General features: G+C 42.7%; 3 protein-coding genes across 3 annotated transcripts in view; 1 reads left to right on the forward strand and 2 right to left on the reverse strand.

Annotated features, from left to right (window-relative positions):
* Positions 1-294: 294 nt before the first annotated feature.
* Positions 295-3,541, reverse strand: dscc1 (DNA replication and sister chromatid cohesion 1). Its single transcript, XM_030102834.1, has 9 exons — positions 3,275-3,541; positions 2,636-2,804; positions 2,413-2,547; positions 2,093-2,183; positions 1,841-1,979; positions 1,609-1,661; positions 1,369-1,523; positions 686-834; positions 295-588 (listed from the first exon to the last, which is right to left on the reverse strand). The coding sequence occupies exons 1-9, from the start codon at positions 3,442-3,444 to the stop codon at positions 477-479; spliced, it is 1,173 nt and encodes a 390-aa protein (XP_029958694.1). The 5' UTR covers positions 3,445-3,541; the 3' UTR covers positions 295-476.
* Positions 3,542-3,777: 236 nt separating this feature from the next.
* On the forward strand, positions 3,778-15,111 carry mrpl13 (mitochondrial ribosomal protein L13). Its single transcript, XM_030102837.1, has 7 exons — positions 3,778-3,879; positions 5,085-5,208; positions 5,511-5,604; positions 5,882-5,942; positions 8,470-8,556; positions 9,980-10,101; positions 14,514-15,111. Exons 1-7 carry the CDS (start codon positions 3,853-3,855, stop codon positions 14,536-14,538), a joined length of 540 nt encoding a protein of 179 aa, XP_029958697.1. The 5' UTR covers positions 3,778-3,852; the 3' UTR covers positions 14,539-15,111.
* A 2,881-nt stretch (positions 15,112-17,992) lies between these two features.
* col14a1a (collagen, type XIV, alpha 1a) overlaps positions 17,993-19,564 on the reverse strand; it is a 139,957-nt gene continuing 138,385 nt past the window's right edge. Inside the window, exon 48 of the mRNA XM_030102838.1 lies at positions 17,993-18,107. Coding sequence (XP_029958698.1) covers positions 18,079-18,107 — 29 coding nt within the window. The 3' untranslated portion in view covers positions 17,993-18,078. The remainder of the gene's footprint in view (positions 18,108-19,564) is intronic.

A 19,564-nucleotide genomic window follows, 5' to 3' on the forward strand; every position in this document is an offset into this window, starting at 1 on the left:
GTCACCAATTAGTCTCAACTACATTTTTGGACTGTAGAGAGAAACCTGAGGACCTTGAGAAAACTCTCTCTGCTGGGAGAATATGCAAACTCTGAACAAAAAGGCTCAGGCCAGACTCAAACTTCTTAGATTATCACAATGAGGCAAGAGCGTAAACCACTACAATACAATGACAAATTCTTTATTTACAAGCATCATTATGCATCAACAAAAACGTAAAGATAAATTGTTACTTTAGAGACCAAAAAAAAAAAAAAAAAAAAAAAAAAAATCAAAAAACAAACACAAAAAACTTTTATGACCAGGATTTCAAATGGTTTGGATTTTTTTTTGTTGTTCTCCATTATTAAAAATCTTCAATGCCAGCAGGCATTGTTTAAGAACTGATCTGAACTGTGGTTCTACTGAAACATGCACACAAAGGATACAAAAAACCCATAACCTCATATGTCTGTATTTATATTCATCCTGTATGTTCATGTCGCGACAGGACGCCTGGAATTGAAAACCTTAATCCCATTTTGCATCGATGATCGAGCGTATTTGGTGAGGAGGGCTCCGGTGGTCTGTTTCTCACCACACAGGTCCCTGAGTGAGGTAGAAGAAAGGGAGCGTCACACACTGTCATGGAAGAAATCAACCACTTTTTTGTTTCCATTGAAGATTTTCATAAAGTCACACTGACTGAATGTACGGTGTGATGTCGTCTTCGGTCCATTTCTCTCTGAGTGTGAAGAGGTAGTTGAAGCGCTCCAGCGTGTCCTCGGGAAGGTCCTCCACACGAAGCAGGCAGATGGTCTCAGGACGGGAGGTGCGGTCCACCAGGGCGACGCCCTGAAACATTCACAGCGGACCAATCAGATCAGAGATTTCACAGCTTGAGGCTTTGGCCAAGTTCCCCAAAACAAACACTTTGTGTCACATCAAGTTGTAGTTCTTGCTTGAATGCAGGACTTCCTGGTGTTTTTCCTATTTTGAGAAATTTACTTCACAAGCTGTTGGGATTCAAGGCCAATAAAAAGCACATGTGTCAATTGAATGTTTTTATTTTAGATTAATATAATCTGTAGCCGTCTTAATTGTTACACATATAATTTTTACATCAAGGCCTATATCAAAATATCAATTTGCCTTTATTTTGGAGTACATTCACTCACTGGGACTGATTCCCAGCCTTTTCCTGCTGCTGTGATCCATCTGAAGTTCTTAAACATTTCAAGAGTCTCAAAGTTAGATAACAACTGGATTCATTTTGCATGTTTAAATCAGAAAATTACAGGGACTTTGGACATTATTCTTATTAATCTGTGCAGCTCCATCAAACACAACTAGCAGCTTCAGCACCCGTTACTCAGTTTACAGGATCACCTTTAGCTGGTCCAGACGTGTGCTCATGCCCTCAGGGACGCTCTGCTGCCAGACCTCCTGAAACTCCGTCAGGTTGAACTTGACAGCGTTCTGCAGCAGCATTAGCGCCATGCCCCGACACACTTTATCCTCAGACAATGCGTAGAACACCTCGTCTGTACAGGAGGACATGAAGGTGTCAGAACGGAGCAATTCTAAATGTCTGAAATCTTCTGGACAAACAATGCAGTTTCTGTTTACCATTTTCAGTGTAACGCCTCCCATAGCAGTTCAAACAGTGTTCAATCATCTCTCTGTGGATATCAGAGACAATATTACTGTGGAACATTACTAATATGGAACATTGATGAGTACTGTCTTCTAGAACCTTGCCGATGAGGCTCCGTTAGTCACTTTCAAACACCACTGTCTTTCAACTACCAACACTGAATTTTGATTGCTACCAATGAACACTTAGACCACAGGAACTAACCGGGGCTCCAGAGGGCTCAACTCCTCCAGACTTGTCTTCAGGGGAACCTTGTGGAAGGACCAGGACTCCGAGTCGACCAGCTGAGCCACATGACCAAACAGCTTCATCTCATAGTCAAAGTCCAACACACGCCAGTATCCTGGGGAGGAAGAAAGTTACTCTCTTTATACGGCATCTGTGGTGGTATCAGTGAAATATACATGATAAATTATAGGTTGATTCAGAAATGTCAATAAGAACTTGAGTGTTTACCATCGATCTGACAGGCGTGAATAGTCTCCAAGTGGGTCTTTATTTCCTCTTCACTGGCCTGTATGCGCTCCAGCAGATCCTGCATTGTATACTGAAAACAGAGACTAACAGCTAAAGTAATGTTTAGAGGAATGAGACACTACAGTCATTTGATTGCCATTTTCTAGTCAGCGAGAGTAAAATGCAAAGAAATCAGCAAATCAGTCTTTGTTGTAGTGACTTATTCCTAAACATTAAGATTTACAGTTTCCGATATCTTTTTTGGGGATGTAATGGCAGAAAGATCGACACACTGATCTTTTTCTGTGAAATGTATTCACCCTGTTCTCTGTCTTCTCCTCCTGCCCTGTGAATGCAGGTCCTTCATAAGGATTCTCCATGAGCAGCCTCTTCAGTTTCTTCAGTTTAGGCCTCTGTTTCCTCAACTCCCAGTAGCTGTTGCAAAATCCCCAGATCTACAGCAAGAGAAGGAGGCTGATATTCATACAAAGTCCTGTGGTGTGAACTGTTCACCATCGGTCAGAGGAAGGCCTGTATCCATACCTGAGCATGCACCAAATGGGAGCTTTCCTGAGTGTCTGTTAGTTGATCTGCCGTTTTGCATCCAGGAACAAACAAGAGCAGGTTGGATGTATCAGCCATTTTTAGATCATAGGTTTTGTCTTCAGTACAAAGTACAGCACGCTCATCTTTATCCCCACGAATTATGAGACTGGAAAAGAAAGTAAAGAAAAAACATGTTACTTATATTGAATCACAAACACTTAGACCCTAATGCTTGTGTAATGTTATCAAATGTCCTCCTGGACTGAAGAAACATTTCAAATATTGCACTCAAGCTACAAAGGGGATCAGCTGTTGATTGAGCAGCTCTGTTGTGAGGAACCTGAACTGGACCCGGAAACTGGGATAGAAGATGGATGGACAAATGCAATACAGTAAAAGCAGGACATTATTGTTTAGGGCAAGTTAATGTTGCAGTTTTTGAAAGCAAAATACAAAGACATTTCTTATATGTTTATGGGACTACAATGAATTGCAAGAAATCCCAATAATGTACAATTGTAGAAGGTTATGACTTAAATCATGCACCTATGAATATTTTAATAACAGTATCTGACGGAAAGTGTGTTCACAGGACAGAATGAATAAAGACATTCAAGCAGGTGTTGATCTGCTCACCTGTGGCCAGCCTCGATATGTTTGCACAGAGTGTCGTCCAGCTCCATTAGACAGTAATCTGAGGAGGACACGTTTTCTCCAAACGACAGGCAGTGGATAGTTTTCTGTAAATCCTCCTCCTTCAGCTTGGCTATCTCCAGAGTGGCCTGTACCTCCTCTAACTTTCTCATTTTTGCCCCGGGTTCAAACGTTTTTGCAATGTGTAGGAAAAGTCCAAACCGACGATACTTTGTTGTAGCAGCCTGTCAAACTTCCCCGCGCTCTTGCTCTGTCGTTCAGGAAGCGAGGAAGCTGCGTCAAGGTGCGAGGAAAAATATTACCGTGTGGAAACTGCGATTTCACTTAAAAAGAAATAAATATAAACTCTACGTGCGTGTGGCCTAATAGATACACACAAAATAACCCATCACTATTTATACACACAAAAATATTGGACTAGATGATTTAGATAAGAAATAACGTGTCACACATGAATATGGAACTGTGTTGTTTTGCTTCAGCCGGCCACATTTACCAAACGGACGGTAAATCACGTTGAGGGTCAAATGTTTTGAGGATGTGCGTTTAATATCATCAGAATGTCTAGTTTCTCCAGGTCCGCACAGGTAAGACGCCACTTAGGTGCAACGCTGTGTTGATTTATGTGTTGTTAAATTTTATTATAGACGACATTTATGTTTAAAGTGTCGATATTTAGCCCTAGATGCTAACGAGTTAGCATCCAGACTGAGTAGTCTGTGCGATATTATTTGACATTTGGTTAGACAACTAACAGTAGGTTGCTTCCTGCAATTGGCAATATGTCAAAAAATTGGTATTTTTTTAATTTGCATCTGTAAGCTGTTCAGTTTGATGTTGGTCAAACCATAAGCTCAGCATTCAGAGATAGCGTACTGTACCTGTTGTCGCTTTGTTATATGTCAAAACGACGTCAACGTGATGTGATGAATTGTCATCGCCGTGTTAAGTTTCTTTATTCTATCTGTGTAGTTACGTTACCGCGCAGATTCGTTTTTATTTCTGCTCATGTTGTCGCAAACTAGCACAACTGTATAGTTTCTTTCTAGAAAGCCAGGTAAATGGTCTAACACAACAAGAGCTGAACGTGTTGAGTTCCACGATGCCCCTTGGTAAAATTGTTTACTACTTAGAAATAACAATTGCGAACAGTAATAAGAATTGAGAAATATCCCCACGTGAGACAATGTACCTTCACTTTTACAGAGCATTTTTTTTTAATTTAGACACACACAAACGACTCTTTGCACTATTTGATTGTTCTTTATGTTTAATTTATTCATATAAACTCTGTGCATCACTAATGTAGATGCTCAATAATCATATCTGCACTGTACGATTCTTGATCTGAAAATTAAAATCATAACATTGGCCAATCTAATTTATTGGTTAGTGTTATGACAGTCTAGTAAATGACATAGGTTTGGAAAAATATAATTACGTTTTAGTAAAACCTTTATTACTGTGATATCTGAAATGGCAATGATAAATTCCTTGTTTTTAATACTACTGTGTGTTTATGCTGTTTCCAGTCATGCACAGTTAAAATTTCATCGACTGCCACTGCCAGTTTTCTGGGCATAACGACTTTGAATAAAACTGTATCTTTTTTTGAAAAATAAATGGCTTTATGAACGTTTATAACATTAATAATGTGATCTATTTGAATAAATCAACTGCTATGTGAATCCTACACCTCTTTTATGATATGTGTTATTTATATGTCTAACATGCTGCTCAGAGACACAATGGCCCTCTTATTTTTGAATTTTCTCTTCTTTGTCACTCTCAGCAATGGGCAACTTTTGCTCGTTCCTGGTTCCTAATTGATGCCAGGATGCAGCCCCCTGGAAAGATCGCCTCTGTGTGTTCTGTCCGTCTGCAGGGGAAACACAAACCTATTTATCATGCACTGAGTGAGTACTAGTTCCATCTGTTATCAAGCACAGGCATACAGCATTATGATGGAAACTAAAGCGGCACAACTCACTAATAAACTCACTGAAGCTTGTTGTGGTGTGAAATGGCCACATGATGGCAGCACTAGACAAAGCAGATAATTTTGTAAGTTGTCACTGACGTTTCATAATCGTGAAGACTACATGTTACCCCTGGGGTACTTGTTGTTGGTCTCAAAGCGTCTATCTGTAACAACAGCTTCATTCATTCATTTTTGTAACACAAAGCCTGAAAACAAACGTCTTAAACATCTTTTCAGGTGAATGTGGTGATCACGTTGTAGTAATCAACTCCAGACACATTGCTTTCTCTGGGAACAAATGGGAACAGAAAGTCTACTCTTCACACACGGGGTAAGTCGGCAGTATGACTTGTCATCACGCAGTATGTGTATAAAGTACTGTAAAGAATTAGATATCCCAAAGTGGGAAAAAAAGAAATGATACTGAGAATTACACCGAAATGTTATGATGTGCACATTGAAAACACGAGTAGTGAGTCACTAGTGTGCAGATGTGATGTTTTTTTTTTGTTTTTGTTTTTTTAAATGTTTCTGTGCAGCAGAGTAAGAGCCAAACCAGCATCTCTAGTTTCGCCCACAGAGGCCTTACATTGTTTTTCTTTTCAAAGGTATCCAGGTGGGTTCAAACAGGTCACTGCAGCCCAGCTCCATCACAAGGACCCAAAAGCTGTGAGTGTTACCAGCCACTGCTCTCTTTTCTTCTTCATGGCTTATTTAGAGTGAGTTCTACACTAACCACACAATGGGCTTTTATTCTGTTGTATGCATGGTTTATGCCACACCCGAGAGATTAGGATGGTTTCGGTGTGGGCCACATGCTGAGCAGAGCATTTCTTTCCCTGTTTGACACTTATCCCTGTCTTCATACATGCTGCTCATGCATTTTAATGTGAAGTGGGATTAAGGAGGCGTGGATGTGTGCTGGTGATGGTGGTGTTTGGTGTGTTCCTGAAGCTCCGAATGAGAGCGGCGGTTCCAGGATAATTCCTGGGGTTTATGTCGTGTTGCATATTCATTGTGTTTGGGGTTAAGGACTCATCCTTGAGTTATAGATGTAGAGTTCACTGGAACAGCTTTTTACGTTGACACTGATTATTGTGTTCATAGCTTGATGTGACCCACATACGGGAGCTGACGCGTCACTCTGATGGTAGTTTATATCCAGGCTTTCAAAGACAGAATCAACAACTCCTGAGCCTATGAGGGGACTGTTTTATCTTAGTCTGTGTTTTTAATACTACCCCCATAAAACTAGACAAAAATATAATGGATGTGAGAGAATATGAAACAGTTTTTTGTTTTTCTTTGAGTTTTGAATATGTTGAGTAATCTAATATTCTGGGTTGCAAATTTGGCGCCATGCTAAGTTCTGCATAGCAACAGCAGGAGGCCCACAGAAATAAGATGAACTTGCTGGATTTGATCTGCGGACACTGACTGAGCCAGGCTGTGTGCTTTTAAGGGATTCTTGGTGATCTTGTGAGGGAACAGAGCTGGATGGTTTATAAGTTTTTCACACAGCTAAGCCACGAGCAGGTGAAACCAGAGCGTGAGAGCGACTGTCGGTCACGGCTGGAGCCGCCTCAGCTCTAACTCACCTCAGGTTTTCTGTTTCTGTTCCATCTGGTCAGTATCATTTGGAAAAGCCTGAAAAACATCCCTGCCTCCCTGTCTGTTTCATGTTTTTTTATTATGTTTTAGAAAATGTCTTCAAAAATTCAAGGTTTATCTGCAAAACTTTTGTTGTCCAAATAGGAGCCTTCTCAAAGTGGGGCAATCAAGATCATCTTGTGTTCAGTATAATGTTATCTCCATGTGAACCGGAATGAGCAAGAAGGCAGGAGAACACACTGAAAAACAGAAATTAATCTTCAGAAAGGATTCTTTAGCTTATTGTATTTTGCAATGAGACGCATTTTGCCACATTTAGTCAGCCATATATTCACCCTGAGAACAGTTTTTACTCATGAATTTTGAGGCTGTAGCTAATTCCACAGACTGAAATCCAGCTGTGTGACCCTGCAGTTTGTTTTGTTGGAGAGACACTTAATAAAACAGCAGTTTTATCTATTACTGTTGTGGACTGTACTCCTCGAGGTGCCTGTGCTATACACTCTTTATAGAATAGAAAATGAATGCTTTGTGCCTCATAATCATGCTGGAAGGAAAAAAAAACAAAGAAGATGAAGAGAGACATGGACCACGTGTGGACCTTATTCTAGCTGTTTGCAGCTCCTAAGCCAAAATATCCAACAGTTTTGATTTTGTTTTGGTTTTAGAAAGTTAATTTTATCCTTACTGCATTTCTATTTTTTTAAGCATAACAATGCCACAGGTCTGCTTTTTGATTTAATAAATGTTGTTTATTAGTTTGTTTCATGAAACCATAATTCTTACAGGCTGTTACAATAGGAGTGTTTTTTTCATAATTTGGCCCTTGGGGAGTGAACAGGCATCGTTTGTGGCCCTCACTATAGTGGAAGTTGCCCACTTTGCTCTCACATGTCGGTTTTGATATCTTTATGGGAAAATGAGATCCAACGTCGTCGCTGCCTCACTGGAGACAGTTACAGGAACATGCTGCTGAGATTTATTTTTGTTTTCTGGGTTTGTCTGTTGATTGATGTGATCTGCTAAGAGAAAAGGGTTCTTTGGAAATGATGGTGAAACTGTTCAGAATTTTTAACAATTCAGCTTGAACACCGCAATAAAAACCACGTGGGGAACTCTGGCTGGCGTTTCGTCGACACGCAGCGAATGCAGGTCAATAAAAATTCTCAGAACGTGCGATGAGGGAGCCATCAGGTGAATGAAGCATGAACTTTAAACCAGGAGAGACTTCCTCCTTTGCCGCCGGCTCTCCGATCGAGTCCAGCTGACGACCACCGTGTGGGTCTTGATGAGGATTTAGGTGAAATGAAGTTGGGGGCTTGGCGAGCGCTGGAGCAGAAATGGGAGCCGAACAGATGAGTGATTTGTCAGCAGAAGCTCCGTCCAGCATCTCTCCTCCATGGTTCTGTCCAGTTTCTCAGGCCAGTAAATTCGTCCAAGCTGATTTCAAATTTGTGCTCGCTCCCCGAGAATCCATCACTTTACAAGCAAACAGGAGAAAACAGAGAAAACATGTAGGACTTGTTTTGCTTGTTCCACAGCCATCACTGGATCGACGGTATTATGACGGTATATTTCTCTTCAGATCGTGAAGTTGGCGGTTTACGGCATGCTGCCTAAGAATCTGCAGCGGCGCTCCATGATGCAGCGATTACACATCTTTCCCGAAGACGTGAGTCCCGTTTCATCTCATCACTCTGAACTTTCATCATTCAGGCAGACAGCAAACACAGTGTGAGAAAGGATTTGCCCCGATCATGTTATAGAATCTGACTTATAAAACACATTGATCTTTCATCATTACAAGCTTTTCCCAGCGCTGCTCACTTTCAGAGTTAATATTGGCATCGACTCTTTTCTACCATGTCCTGCACACTTTTTTCTCTTTCTTCCCAGTCTTGACTTTAGAAATGTGTGTCTGTAGTTTTAAATAAAGAACAAGCCATATGATGCACTATGTTAATGATACTAAACATATCAGATCTGTTTGCCTTTCACTTCATTGTTTTGGTCTACCAAACTCACTAAAACCTAAAGCTGTCTACTATTTACTAACTTGTAGGAATCCTATTTGCTCACGTTACTTTGCAGACCAGAACCACTACCCCATGTGGATGTAACCTCAACACTGCTTGTTGCTGGTGCTAATGCAGTGTTTTCTGCGTTGAGTTAAAGATTCCCAATCAATAAACATTGTTTTAATTGAATTACAAGCCCACGTGAGTGATCTGTTTCTTTGCAGTTTCCAAACTGTCCTGTCACTCTCTGATTTAAAGGAGAACAGATGTGCGCCTTCGTCCCAGTGAATTGCAGAGGCAATAATTCCCCGCTGCAAACACTTACCGTGCTTCCTATTATTTTGATTGGTTGCAAATTACATTGTAGAAACGCGGCGTCACACATCACAGCTTCTAAAATGATTTGAAAGGGGAGAACGGAAAAAAAGGCCGTTCCATCGACCCCGGGTGGCCGAGGCCAAATATTAACCGATGTAATTACTGTAACATCACAGGTTTAAAGCAAGTGTGACAGCAGATTGGATCTCAGTGGAAACTCGTGAGCCGGCCTGTGTTAGAACTCAGAAAAAGGACTGATACCTGTGTTTGTTTGTCCTGAGTGAATATTGAACAGCAGGATTAATAGTGTGGAGTGTGCGTCTCTAATTGCTGGCAGATGGCGGCTCCGAGCCTCGTCTGCAGTATCATCTGCAATTCAGAACAGCTCAGGCAAAACAAGGATGCTCCGAGTTTTTTCAAAAGTTTGCTGTTTATTCGCGACAGTTCTGTCTCCTGGTTTTGTTTCTCGGCTCGCTCTTTAAATGAACCTGTAGGCGCAAAACCCACTGCCATGAATATTAACGAGGTGCTCTGTCGACACTGCAGTCTGATGGACCCTAAAGCCTCTTCAAGTCCGTAAATAGAATCTGATCTGTTTCTGTGTCGCACCTCTTCCTTTATGTTCTGCTTCTTATTCGCGTCACGGCCGCAGAAATCTGTTCCAACTGCCTATTGCCTAATTTTCTGTCCTGTCTCCATTTCCCTCAATGTCTCCTCCATCCATCCATCCATCCATCCATCCATCCACTCGCTCTCCAGGAGCTGCCAGACGACATTCGAGCGAACCTGACAGAGGAGCTGCCTCAGCCAAGAGAAATCCCCAGGAAGCTCAGCGAGTACACGCAGGAGGAAATCGACGCCTTCCCCAGGCTCTGGACTCCGTACGTACAAACACACACAGCACATGCAAAGAAGAGGCTGACTGCGCTAAAATCCGATCTGCATCTTTTAGTCCTTTCAAAACTTCAACCAGTTACTGATTGATTGTTTTGCACTGATGCTCACGAGCCAGAAGGGGGTGATATTGAACCAGGAGTCCAAAAACTTAGAAACTATTTTGGGTCAAATCCAAACTGTCTGGAGCCCATAAACACATTTTGCCTTGAACTTTATTGTAGATTTTCACTATTAATACCAAAACAATAGTTTAAGTTGAAATCATAAATTACAAGAACTTCAATTTAGAGTCTTTTTTTCTTTTTAATTATTTTTTTTACCTGTAATTAGTTTCTATATATCAAACACTGAAACCTTCCAGCTGAAAGCAAATGAATCTGTCCACATTTCACTCAGACTTCTCATTTATTGGCTTTCTTTGTAGTTAGCTGGCCAAGGAACTTTGAAAGACTTTCTGCTGTGTAACACAATGGGGAAAAAATCAGAACTGTATAAAAACAACTTTATTTACATGTAATTATGTGAAATCTGCAGGGAGCCACTACAGAAAGGCAAAGAGCCGCTGGGTGACACAGCAGTTACCACACTTTAGTATTTTAAAGGTTATATTTGGAAGAATAATAAAAAAGCTTGTCAGCTGTTTTAATTCAGAGGTGAGCCGCAGTATGTGGCGTCTCTCTCAGCATTAAGCAGTTGACCGGTGCAGACGGATCACGGGGGGGGTCGCGATAATAAGAGACTTCATGCAATCCAGAGCAGCAGACGTGGGGCTGTTAGCGAGGAGGCTCCCGGTGAAGCTGGCTGTGTCCGCCAGTGTTTAGCTTCTCTGCAGTGTTTCTGCAAATCAGATATCGGAGAGGGAGGGCACAGCCTTTCTCAGAGGTGAATTGGAAACTTCAGGTAAAAAGATGTTGGGAACCACTGCATTAGTTCTCAATCTGCTGAGAGCGCAGAGGTCAAACTCATTTTAATTCACGAGCTTCATACAGCCCGCTAAGATCCCGATCAGGAAATTGGTAACATAAAAAGCCATAAATATACATTTTTTGGATGACTTTAAACAAAGAAGTACAGAAAAATAAAACCCTGGACAATATATTCTGAAATGTAAAAAAAAAAAAGAGTGTCCTCTGATTTTGCAGCCTTCGACATGCATGTTTTTACAAATGATTTTTGATGCTGAAGTTTCTTCTCTAGCTGTAAGCGAGCTTTCACTGCTGCATCCCAGCTCTCACCTTGTACCTGTGTTGGTCTGTAGATGCTGCTCCAACTCGGTCATTGTGCTCTGTAGCCAGTAAATCAGAAAGTACACTAGTTGCAGTTCTGTAATTGAAATGGACTCTGGTGGACAGATTTGGGCCGCAGGCCTTTGATTTGACACCCCTGGCTTTGACGTGAACATACTTTACTTCTACTTATCTTTGTGTTTCTTCATAGCTTCGCTATTCTCAAAGAGCCTTTCTATGGCGATAGCTGCCATTCACTTTTGGGAAATTCTTCTAGTCTCCAGCATATGGACAGGGACAGAGGTGGAATCGAACCACCAACCCCAACCCACTCTGCACTGCTCAGCAGTCCAACACAGAAATGCATCCAGCTCTGAAAGTGTGCCAACCCTTTTTATGGCTGGTTTGATTTGGACACTTTTCCCTCATGCAGGAAATAAAAGATGCACCATTTTTCAACGTAACGACAAACACATGTGGACGTGGCGTCGGCGACCGTCGCACAGCGAACAAGGACGGCCTGCCGCGTGATTCATGGCTGCTGACTGCTTATCCAGCTCTCATGCAAACCGCCACGTGAAAATATGAGCTTTTGTCCCCCCGGTAGGCTTATTGTTTCTATCTGGAGCGGGAGATTTCTCTCCTCCTGGCGGCCCTGGGCGTCAGACCTCGACACGGAGACGGCTGAATGTCAGTGTCAGTCGGTTCCCATCACTTCCTGACTGTTTGGAAACACACGCTCTCTCTGTAGGGTGAGGGAGAGCATCTGTTACTTTGCATAATCATATTCATGGCTTTTCTGAGTCAAGTATTTTCTGGTTGGAGATTAGGCTGACACTGTGACCCGCGGTCGGCCGCCGTGATGATGCCGCTGCTCCGTTTCTGCAGCCTCACCTGCGACAAACATCTTTCTGCGGGGTTAAGTGAGAGCGTCCTCCCCTCGCCCGCTCCGCAGCAGCCTTCACATTTATTATTCCATCAATCCGTCCATTCGTCCGTCCTCCAGATGTTTTCCTCGTCCAGCGCCCGGCTCCTCGGATGCTCCGTTTTAACTACTTGCAGGCCGTAAATTCAGGACTTTACAGTGTTGTTGTAAATATTTGACTTTATTTACCTTTGAGGAAAAGCCTCCTTCTCCTTCTGCACGTGTTCGAATGTTCTGCAGATATTCAGTAGATCTAAAAATAAACCTTGACGGAGTTTCAAAGTCCTTGACAGAATAAACCAATGAAGGAGTACAGGTTAAAAAAAAGAAACTTCCATCCATCGTATTTCCTGCGTCGTCCAGGTGGGGTTGTGGTGGCAGTATGGAGAGAGGAGGGCAGACATTTCTGTACCCCTCCACTTCCCGCAGCTCTTCTGGGAGAAGCTCAAACTGTTCCCAGACCAGCTGAAACATGATCTCTGGGTCCTGAGCCGACGGCAGCGCCCCCTCCCAGCGGAACAGGACGAACCTCTGATGGGAGACGACCAGCTGTCGTCCTGATTCAGATACCTTTCAGCGTGGATGATGTGCCAACAAAATAAGACATTTGAAAAACCATTAAGAAATTAGTTGAGAGTAGCTGTGCAACGAAACTTATACAAATACATCACCTTCTCATTTGGGTTTGAGTCGTTGGTGCATAATAATAGAAGAACTGTGGTCATTTTCAAAGCCAGTTTTGTAATAATGAATAAGAAACAACCTTATGTATCTATTATAACCATTTTCAAAGTATTTTAAACGCTGTTTCAAAAATGTGTAAGTTTTGGCCAAACGTTATTACATGTTGGTTCAGTTTTCGCAAGTTATTACATTATTGCATTTAAAATGGACAAAATTATTACGTTGTTGGCTGTTAGATGGTAGTACACAGTTTTGTTGACGAAGCTCCCAGCATTAAAAAAGAAAAATCCAATTTTTAATAATTGAACAGCAGCATATCCGGAAACAACAGCCTGCATTCTCGTCGCTGTTTATGTGAGCCACTTTCTACTGGAGGAACAGTCCTCATGAATACGGTGTCAGTGAGTCGCGGCTGAGCGGCGGCGACACTGTTAGCGGAGATAATGCGGCCGCAGTTTTTCTAAAAGTATTATCTCCGAGCTGGATGCGTGTGAACTGCAAACACAACACCATTCATCTCCTCTGTGCTACAGCCGATACAGAAATCTCCTAACCTGGTTAAATAAAATTCAAATGTACACGGTTACTTATCATCACGGGCAGCTGAGATGTTTTGTCGTAATCTCTGTGAACCGACACATTTTTAATCTTTCACATACAGATGTGATTGAAAGGAGAGGGAAGGGAAACGGCCCACATTTGGTGTTGGTTATCCGTTACATTTGAAGCAGAGACAATAAAGCCGTTTCCATTCAGTCAGTGTCGTTTGTGCCTCGTAGTGATACGTACAGCATGTCTGTACTGTGTTCAGCGCTGCTGTCAGAGTGCGCGCGCGCCGTGATAAATGAGCCACTTCTTATTGTTTACTGGTTCAGTCCCCTCAGCCAATCGGCTGGCGCGCTCCGGCCGCCCGCCGTGCGGACATCAAGGTCAAACTAATCCTATTTTATTTAAGAGATGGGCCCTACCCTAGTTAATATTCGCTCGGGCTCCATCTTACTCATTTTACTGATCAAATATATGTGTGTATGTGTGTGTGTCAGGGGAGACGGGGTTGAGGTCATCGGGGGCGATTCAATCGTTACCCTTTATTAAACACACAGTTAATATTCTCTAAGAAAAACCTTGGCGCAGAGGCGACAGATTATTATTGCATATAAACTCCCTCCCCGACACACACGCCCACCACACAAACAAGCGCTCAGACACAGCAAGGCGACAACGTAAACATACAGCGGTTGATAGCAGAGCTATTACGTTAGATAATAACAATTTTTTCTCCTTGGTATCAGGCCCAGCACAGCCTGCTCTGATAATATCTGTCTGTTGCGATCTCTGCTCGAAATTAAAGGGGGGGGGGGAGAACACAAAAAGAGGAAGCTGTGTCTGAACTCATTTTGAAAAGGCAAAAAAAAAAAAAAAAAAAAAAACACCAAGAAGAAAATAAACAGCGATACGATCTGCCCAGTTTCTCATCTGTCACTTTCTATCCATGTTTTTCCTTGTAATCAGTTCCTTTAATGCCTCCCCATACCAACGCGTTACCTTGTTTCCTCCACAGGCCGACGGACTACAAGATGAAATGAAACGGAGCATGCCAGACGTGACCGAAGCAGCAAGTTTTCTTCTTCTTTCTTTTTTTTTTTTTGGATACCAACACAACCATGTCTTGAACTGCGGTTGTAAATGTATCAAAGTGTCACAGTTTCTCGAGTCACGTGTGAATTTCACCTCGACGCCAACTCCATCAAGCAAGCCCTCCGCCCTCTCCATCAGCAGCATTAGCCTCGACACGACCGCAGCAGGCCGAATTTATCCGGGAGCAGCTTGTGATTTCAGCGCGCGGCTCAGCCCGGATCAGAGGAAAAAAATCACTTTCTTTGGGTTTTTCCTCTGATTATACAACCATGAAATGATCAGATCTGGCCCATAAAAATGACATCTGTTGGAGCTGATCCTGCCTTTGAAGGTTGGTGGGCTCACAGTGAAACCAATTAACGTGTTACTATGACAACATCTGGCCCATCAGCCGAAAATGTTGACTCTGGTCGGGACTCCTCATCCCACGTCTGTGTTTCCATAGAGATTTTCTACCTAGAAATCCGTGCTGTACGAGTGTACTGTAAAATAGGTTAATAAACACTTTAATGAACCTGTTTTTGTCAAGTAGCCTTTTTACATCATTGTTGTAAAATCTAGTTGTTTAACCTTTTTTTTTTTGTGAAACAAATGACCTAAAACACCATTTTGTAGTCTCAATTCAGATTTATTGGTTATAAAAGCAAACGAAATAGAAAATAAATAGGGACATAATGGACTAAAGGGGTGTGGTGGTGAGACGGCGCTCGTTAAAGCTTCTCACGTTCAACGCTTGGAATCTGGACCGGGGCCGGCTCACGGCTAAATATTTACCGTTTGGTTTTTTCTTTTGCAGACCGCGGTGCAGGAGGGGAAAAGGGTTACACTTCTTGTTCGGTCCTTATCGATTTCACCAAGAGGCGGCACACTGGTTTTTATTAATATCTGGCTTCAGGTCTCATTCTGGCAGGAGGTCAGAGTTCAGCCAGTGAGCAAAAAAAACAGCTCCCACAGTGAGCAGGCCCCAATTTGCATAAGAGAAATAAAAGAAATGTGAGGCGGCAACGCCGAGCAACTCCGCACTGATTTGTTCCCACTGAGATCGGACGCCGTCCATCTTTGTGACAACAAAATGAAATGTCACAGGACAAGATGAAACGACTGCCAAAGTTTTACATAAGGATGATAATTTAAAGGAAAACTTGATCTCTCATATCAGGAGAAAAAAAACACAGGGGAAATGGTGTCTGAGTCGTATTTTAAACTTTATATTTACATATTTTTGTGGTAAAAATGCTTCAAATAAGGGGTTGTGTGCCAGATTTGATTGACATTTACAGTTGACGTGCATTTCACACCCCCGCAGGTTGAGCTGTGATCTGAAGGAACATTATCAATGAAGAGAAACTGAGGAAATGTGGTGAAAAGAACAAAAAAGAAAAAAAAAATCGTTAATTGATAATCCTTTTGTAGCTGATCAACAAAAATGAACATGTTAATAGAAAATAAAGGGGAACTGGGAGAAATGTGTCTTTTATCCCATGGGCTTCAACTCAAAAAAAATTTGTAAAGAGAAGCAAATTGAACAATACTGGACACACGTCATTTAACACACCGGAACAGAGACGGCATGGAAACGGGAAACGCGGTTCGTCATCGTATAAAAAAAGTGGCCTGTACTAATGCAGCCAGCTCATCGTCCTCCTGGGAGTGGACTGCAAGATGCACGTGTCCTGTTACACACCGGGCTGGAAGGAGACATGCAGCGTCGCACACAGAACGAGGACTCCGTCCCAGAGTCCGCTGAAGGTCAGGACAGGTCTCACCTCTTTTACGTCACCACTGGACAACATTGATCAGGCACTTTTTGGACCTCCCTTTTTACAGAGATATCATACAACAGTCCACGGAGCTATTTACACAGTGTCACATGGGGGGAGGGGGGAGCCGTGTGTGTGTGTGTGTGTGTGTATGTGTGTGTATGTGTGTGTGTGTCGTGCAGGGCTCAAGCACTTCAGGTGAGTCCGCCCTCCTTCTAAAGTCCTTCCTCGTTACCCTCCTTCACAGCGTGACGCGAGAACCTCCTGGCGACGCCCGGCGACCGCAGCTCCACGTCCTCCGAGTGGGTGGGGCTTGAGTGGTAACCATGGTCACCGTATGCCAACTGAGAAGGATGCTGGGGATAGTACTGAGGGGGATAGCCACGGTAATAAGGGTCCTGGTCTTCCTCCTCCTCCTCTTCCTCCTCCTCCTCCTCCTCGCCCCCTCCTCCCTGGTAGTTGTAGGTCAGCGCGGCGGCGGGGTTGTACGGCGGGTTGTAGGGCTGGTAGCCGCCGTGGGGCAACTGTTGGACTGCGGCGGCGGTAATATCTGGGGTCAGTTTGTTTTTCGGATCGCCACAGCCAACACAAAGCAGCAGCGGCATGCTGTCGAAGGGTTAACCGAAGGCCGACCGTAAACCGTCGTGAATGCCACGACTATTTAAAAGCAACACGGAGGCAGGATGGCAATCAAAGGTCAACGAGCGGGCAGAGGGGGTGTTTGGACCGAGGCACAGCAGTAATGCGACGCATGCAACAGAGAGAAGGAACTTCACAGAAGGTCAGAAATATTGTCAGCGGTTAATGCTTCTCATTTCATCCACGGCGAAATGAGCTTGTTTAAGACAAAACAAGCAGATCTGAGACCCGAAACAGTCCCAAAAAAATTGGATTAATGAACAAATGGTTTCATCAAGCTGGAAAAAGAAACAAAAGGAATTTCAACCCCTTGTTGCCCTGATGTGATCATTTTTCGAGGAATGAAAAAGATCCCATCACTCGGTGGGTCTAATTGAGATTTTCTGCCCATCGTACGGTGGGTGAGATGATCAGATAGCGGGGCTGTTCAGCGGTGAAAGCAGCCAATCAGCATCAAAGCCATTCATCTTTATTTAGGCGATTCATCTGGCTCTGAAAGATGAGATTAGCTTTGACGAGGTTTGAGCTTGAAGCGGGACGGCGAGGAGGCTGCCGCGGCAAAGCATTGTGCGCACGAGTGTCTGCTGACAGATGGCTCAGAGATTGGCGGCGCCCGCCGTCACAGCGGCATTGTGGGGTTTTGTTTGGTCTTGTGGGAAGGTAAGCGGATCCCTTTTTTTTTTTGTCCTTGAGACAGTCAAATGAGGAAAGCGCCCGTGTAACGAAGCAGCTCTAATCAAAAAGCTTAACTGATGGTAGAAATGAATTCAGACATGATGTGAATAAAGACCAAACGCTGAGAATGACGCCTTGAGTAGATCAGAAGACCACGTTCTGTTTAAATTGTGGCTGTGATCCAACAATAAATACATGTAGGGTTCGAGAATAGATTTAACAAACAAACAAAAAAAAACTGCTGCAGAAAATAGATTAAGGGTGTCGGGACGTATTCGGTGTGAGGAATATGGCAGCCGTTGGAGAGTGTTTAGCGCTATCGCATCTCTCAGTGTAATCTGTTTGAACTGGGCAGAGGAGGAGGAGGATGAGGAGGAGGAGTAGAAGGAGAGGAAGATGATTGTGGGACGCTCCTCAGTAATCATTCCGATAGTCCTCTTGAACTTCAGCCCAGAAAGAAAGGGAGGGGAGAAGAGAGCCAGAGAGAGAGAATGTTACCTTTCATCAGGAGGGAAAACCCACAGACACCTCAGAGTTACACCTTTCAACCACCACTGACGGGAATCCAGGGTCACCACCGCTGGACTAGTTGTTACCACTTGGTTTTTGGTCCTGGATTGGGTTTCAGTGCAAGATCTCAGAATGCAGATTAAATGAATAAAGCTTGATCTGTCTTATTCACATGAAATAGCCTGTTGTTCTCTTAATCTGACCAAATTCTAGTTAATCTATAATGGGTGAAAATAAAGTTGAAGAGCTTCAAGAGGTTTAAAAAAAAAACAATCAGTGGTGGTATCAGTTTTTCTCTTTGAAAAACAGAAAAAGTCTGATTCTCATCCTGATCCCAAGTAATACAATGAGTTCAGTTTAAACAGTTATTGAAGACATTCATCATGTTTGAAAATCTCTATTTCTCTTTCTTGACACAAGAAAGGACAAACACAGATTTCCAACGCAGAAAAAAAAGACATGCTACGTGAGTTACAGTTATCCTGTGTTGCTTTAAATAAAAGCATTTTCATACACACAACAGACATTATCAGAGCATGTGTTCGCTGACACTGGAGGGAGGCTGCAGGAACACGTTCTGTCAGAAATACGGACTACAATATTCCTGAAACAAACATGAATCTCACCCTTTAGAGTTTTGTTTTTGAAAAATGTACCTGCGTTCAGTACTTGAGATTTAATAAAACCTGGAATGCAAAAGATGCTCATTTTTTTTGAAAGGAGATCAATACCACAGGCGGCGTGGGACCGTGAATACAAAAGCGCAGCCAGCAGGTAATAAGTTTAACATAAAGACTGGAGCCAGAGGCAAACAGCGAGCCCGACTCCAGTTCAGAGGTGCTAACAGTCTGTGAAGTGTAGCTTTCACAACGCTACGTGTTGGATTAGTTCTTGGCCGCAAGCAACAATCCGGCTGCCTCCAGACTGTTCCTGTTTTCAGGCTTTACGCTCAACTCGGCATCTTCTGTTTGTCAGCCTGATGTTGTGTTCAGGAGCTTCTCTGATGGTTCGTATCAGACTGATGTTTGCTGTCAACGGTCACCAACAACTTGTATTGTTTTCTTTTTAAACCGTAACAAGTCGAACATGCCATTTTATGTTTTATGTCATTTTAAACTATGGCTTTTAACAAAAGATGCAGTGAAATATCTGAAAACAAAGTCCTGCATTTGCAGCTTTGGGGAGGCTCAGTTTTCATTGAAAAATAATAGAAATTCATATTCATGTGGATGCAACAAATGTTTAATGAATCTGCATGTATGATTTAGTTGAAGAACTTTACTAGTGTTTTAAGAGTTGCAGTCTATTACTTTTGATTAAAAAAACCTTTTTTCATTAATCAACCATAAGCAACTAAATGAAGCAGCGTGTTCTTGTTTCCAGACCGCGG

Source organism: Salarias fasciatus, chromosome 11 (assembly GCF_902148845.1).
Source record: "Salarias fasciatus chromosome 11, fSalaFa1.1, whole genome shotgun sequence".
NCBI classification, from domain to species: Eukaryota; Metazoa; Chordata; class Actinopteri; order Blenniiformes; family Blenniidae; genus Salarias; species Salarias fasciatus.

What these genes read in the sequence shown, in the direction of transcription:
- dscc1 (XM_030102834.1), bottom strand. Translation starts at nt 3,444, where the DNA reads ATGAGAAAGTTAGAGGAGGTACAGGCCACTCTGGAGATAGCCAAGCTG. An exon ending in CCCATTTGGTGCATGCTCAG is followed by an intron (nt 2,548 to 2,635) that starts GTATGGATACAG and finishes CTCTTGCTGTAG; the next exon opens with ATCTGGGGATTTTGCAACAG. An exon ending in TTGAGCCCTCTGGAGCCCCG is followed by an intron (nt 1,662 to 1,840) that starts GTTAGTTCCTGT and finishes TGATATCCACAG; the next exon opens with AGAGATGATTGAACACTGTT.
- mrpl13 (XM_030102837.1), top strand. Translation starts at nt 3,853, where the DNA reads ATGTCTAGTTTCTCCAGGTCCGCACAG. An exon ending in ACCTATTTATCATGCACTGA is followed by an intron (nt 5,209 to 5,510) that starts GTGAGTACTAGT and finishes ACATCTTTTCAG; the next exon opens with GTGAATGTGGTGATCACGTT. An exon ending in ATCACAAGGACCCAAAAGCT is followed by an intron (nt 5,943 to 8,469) that starts GTGAGTGTTACC and finishes ATTTCTCTTCAG; the next exon opens with ATCGTGAAGTTGGCGGTTTA.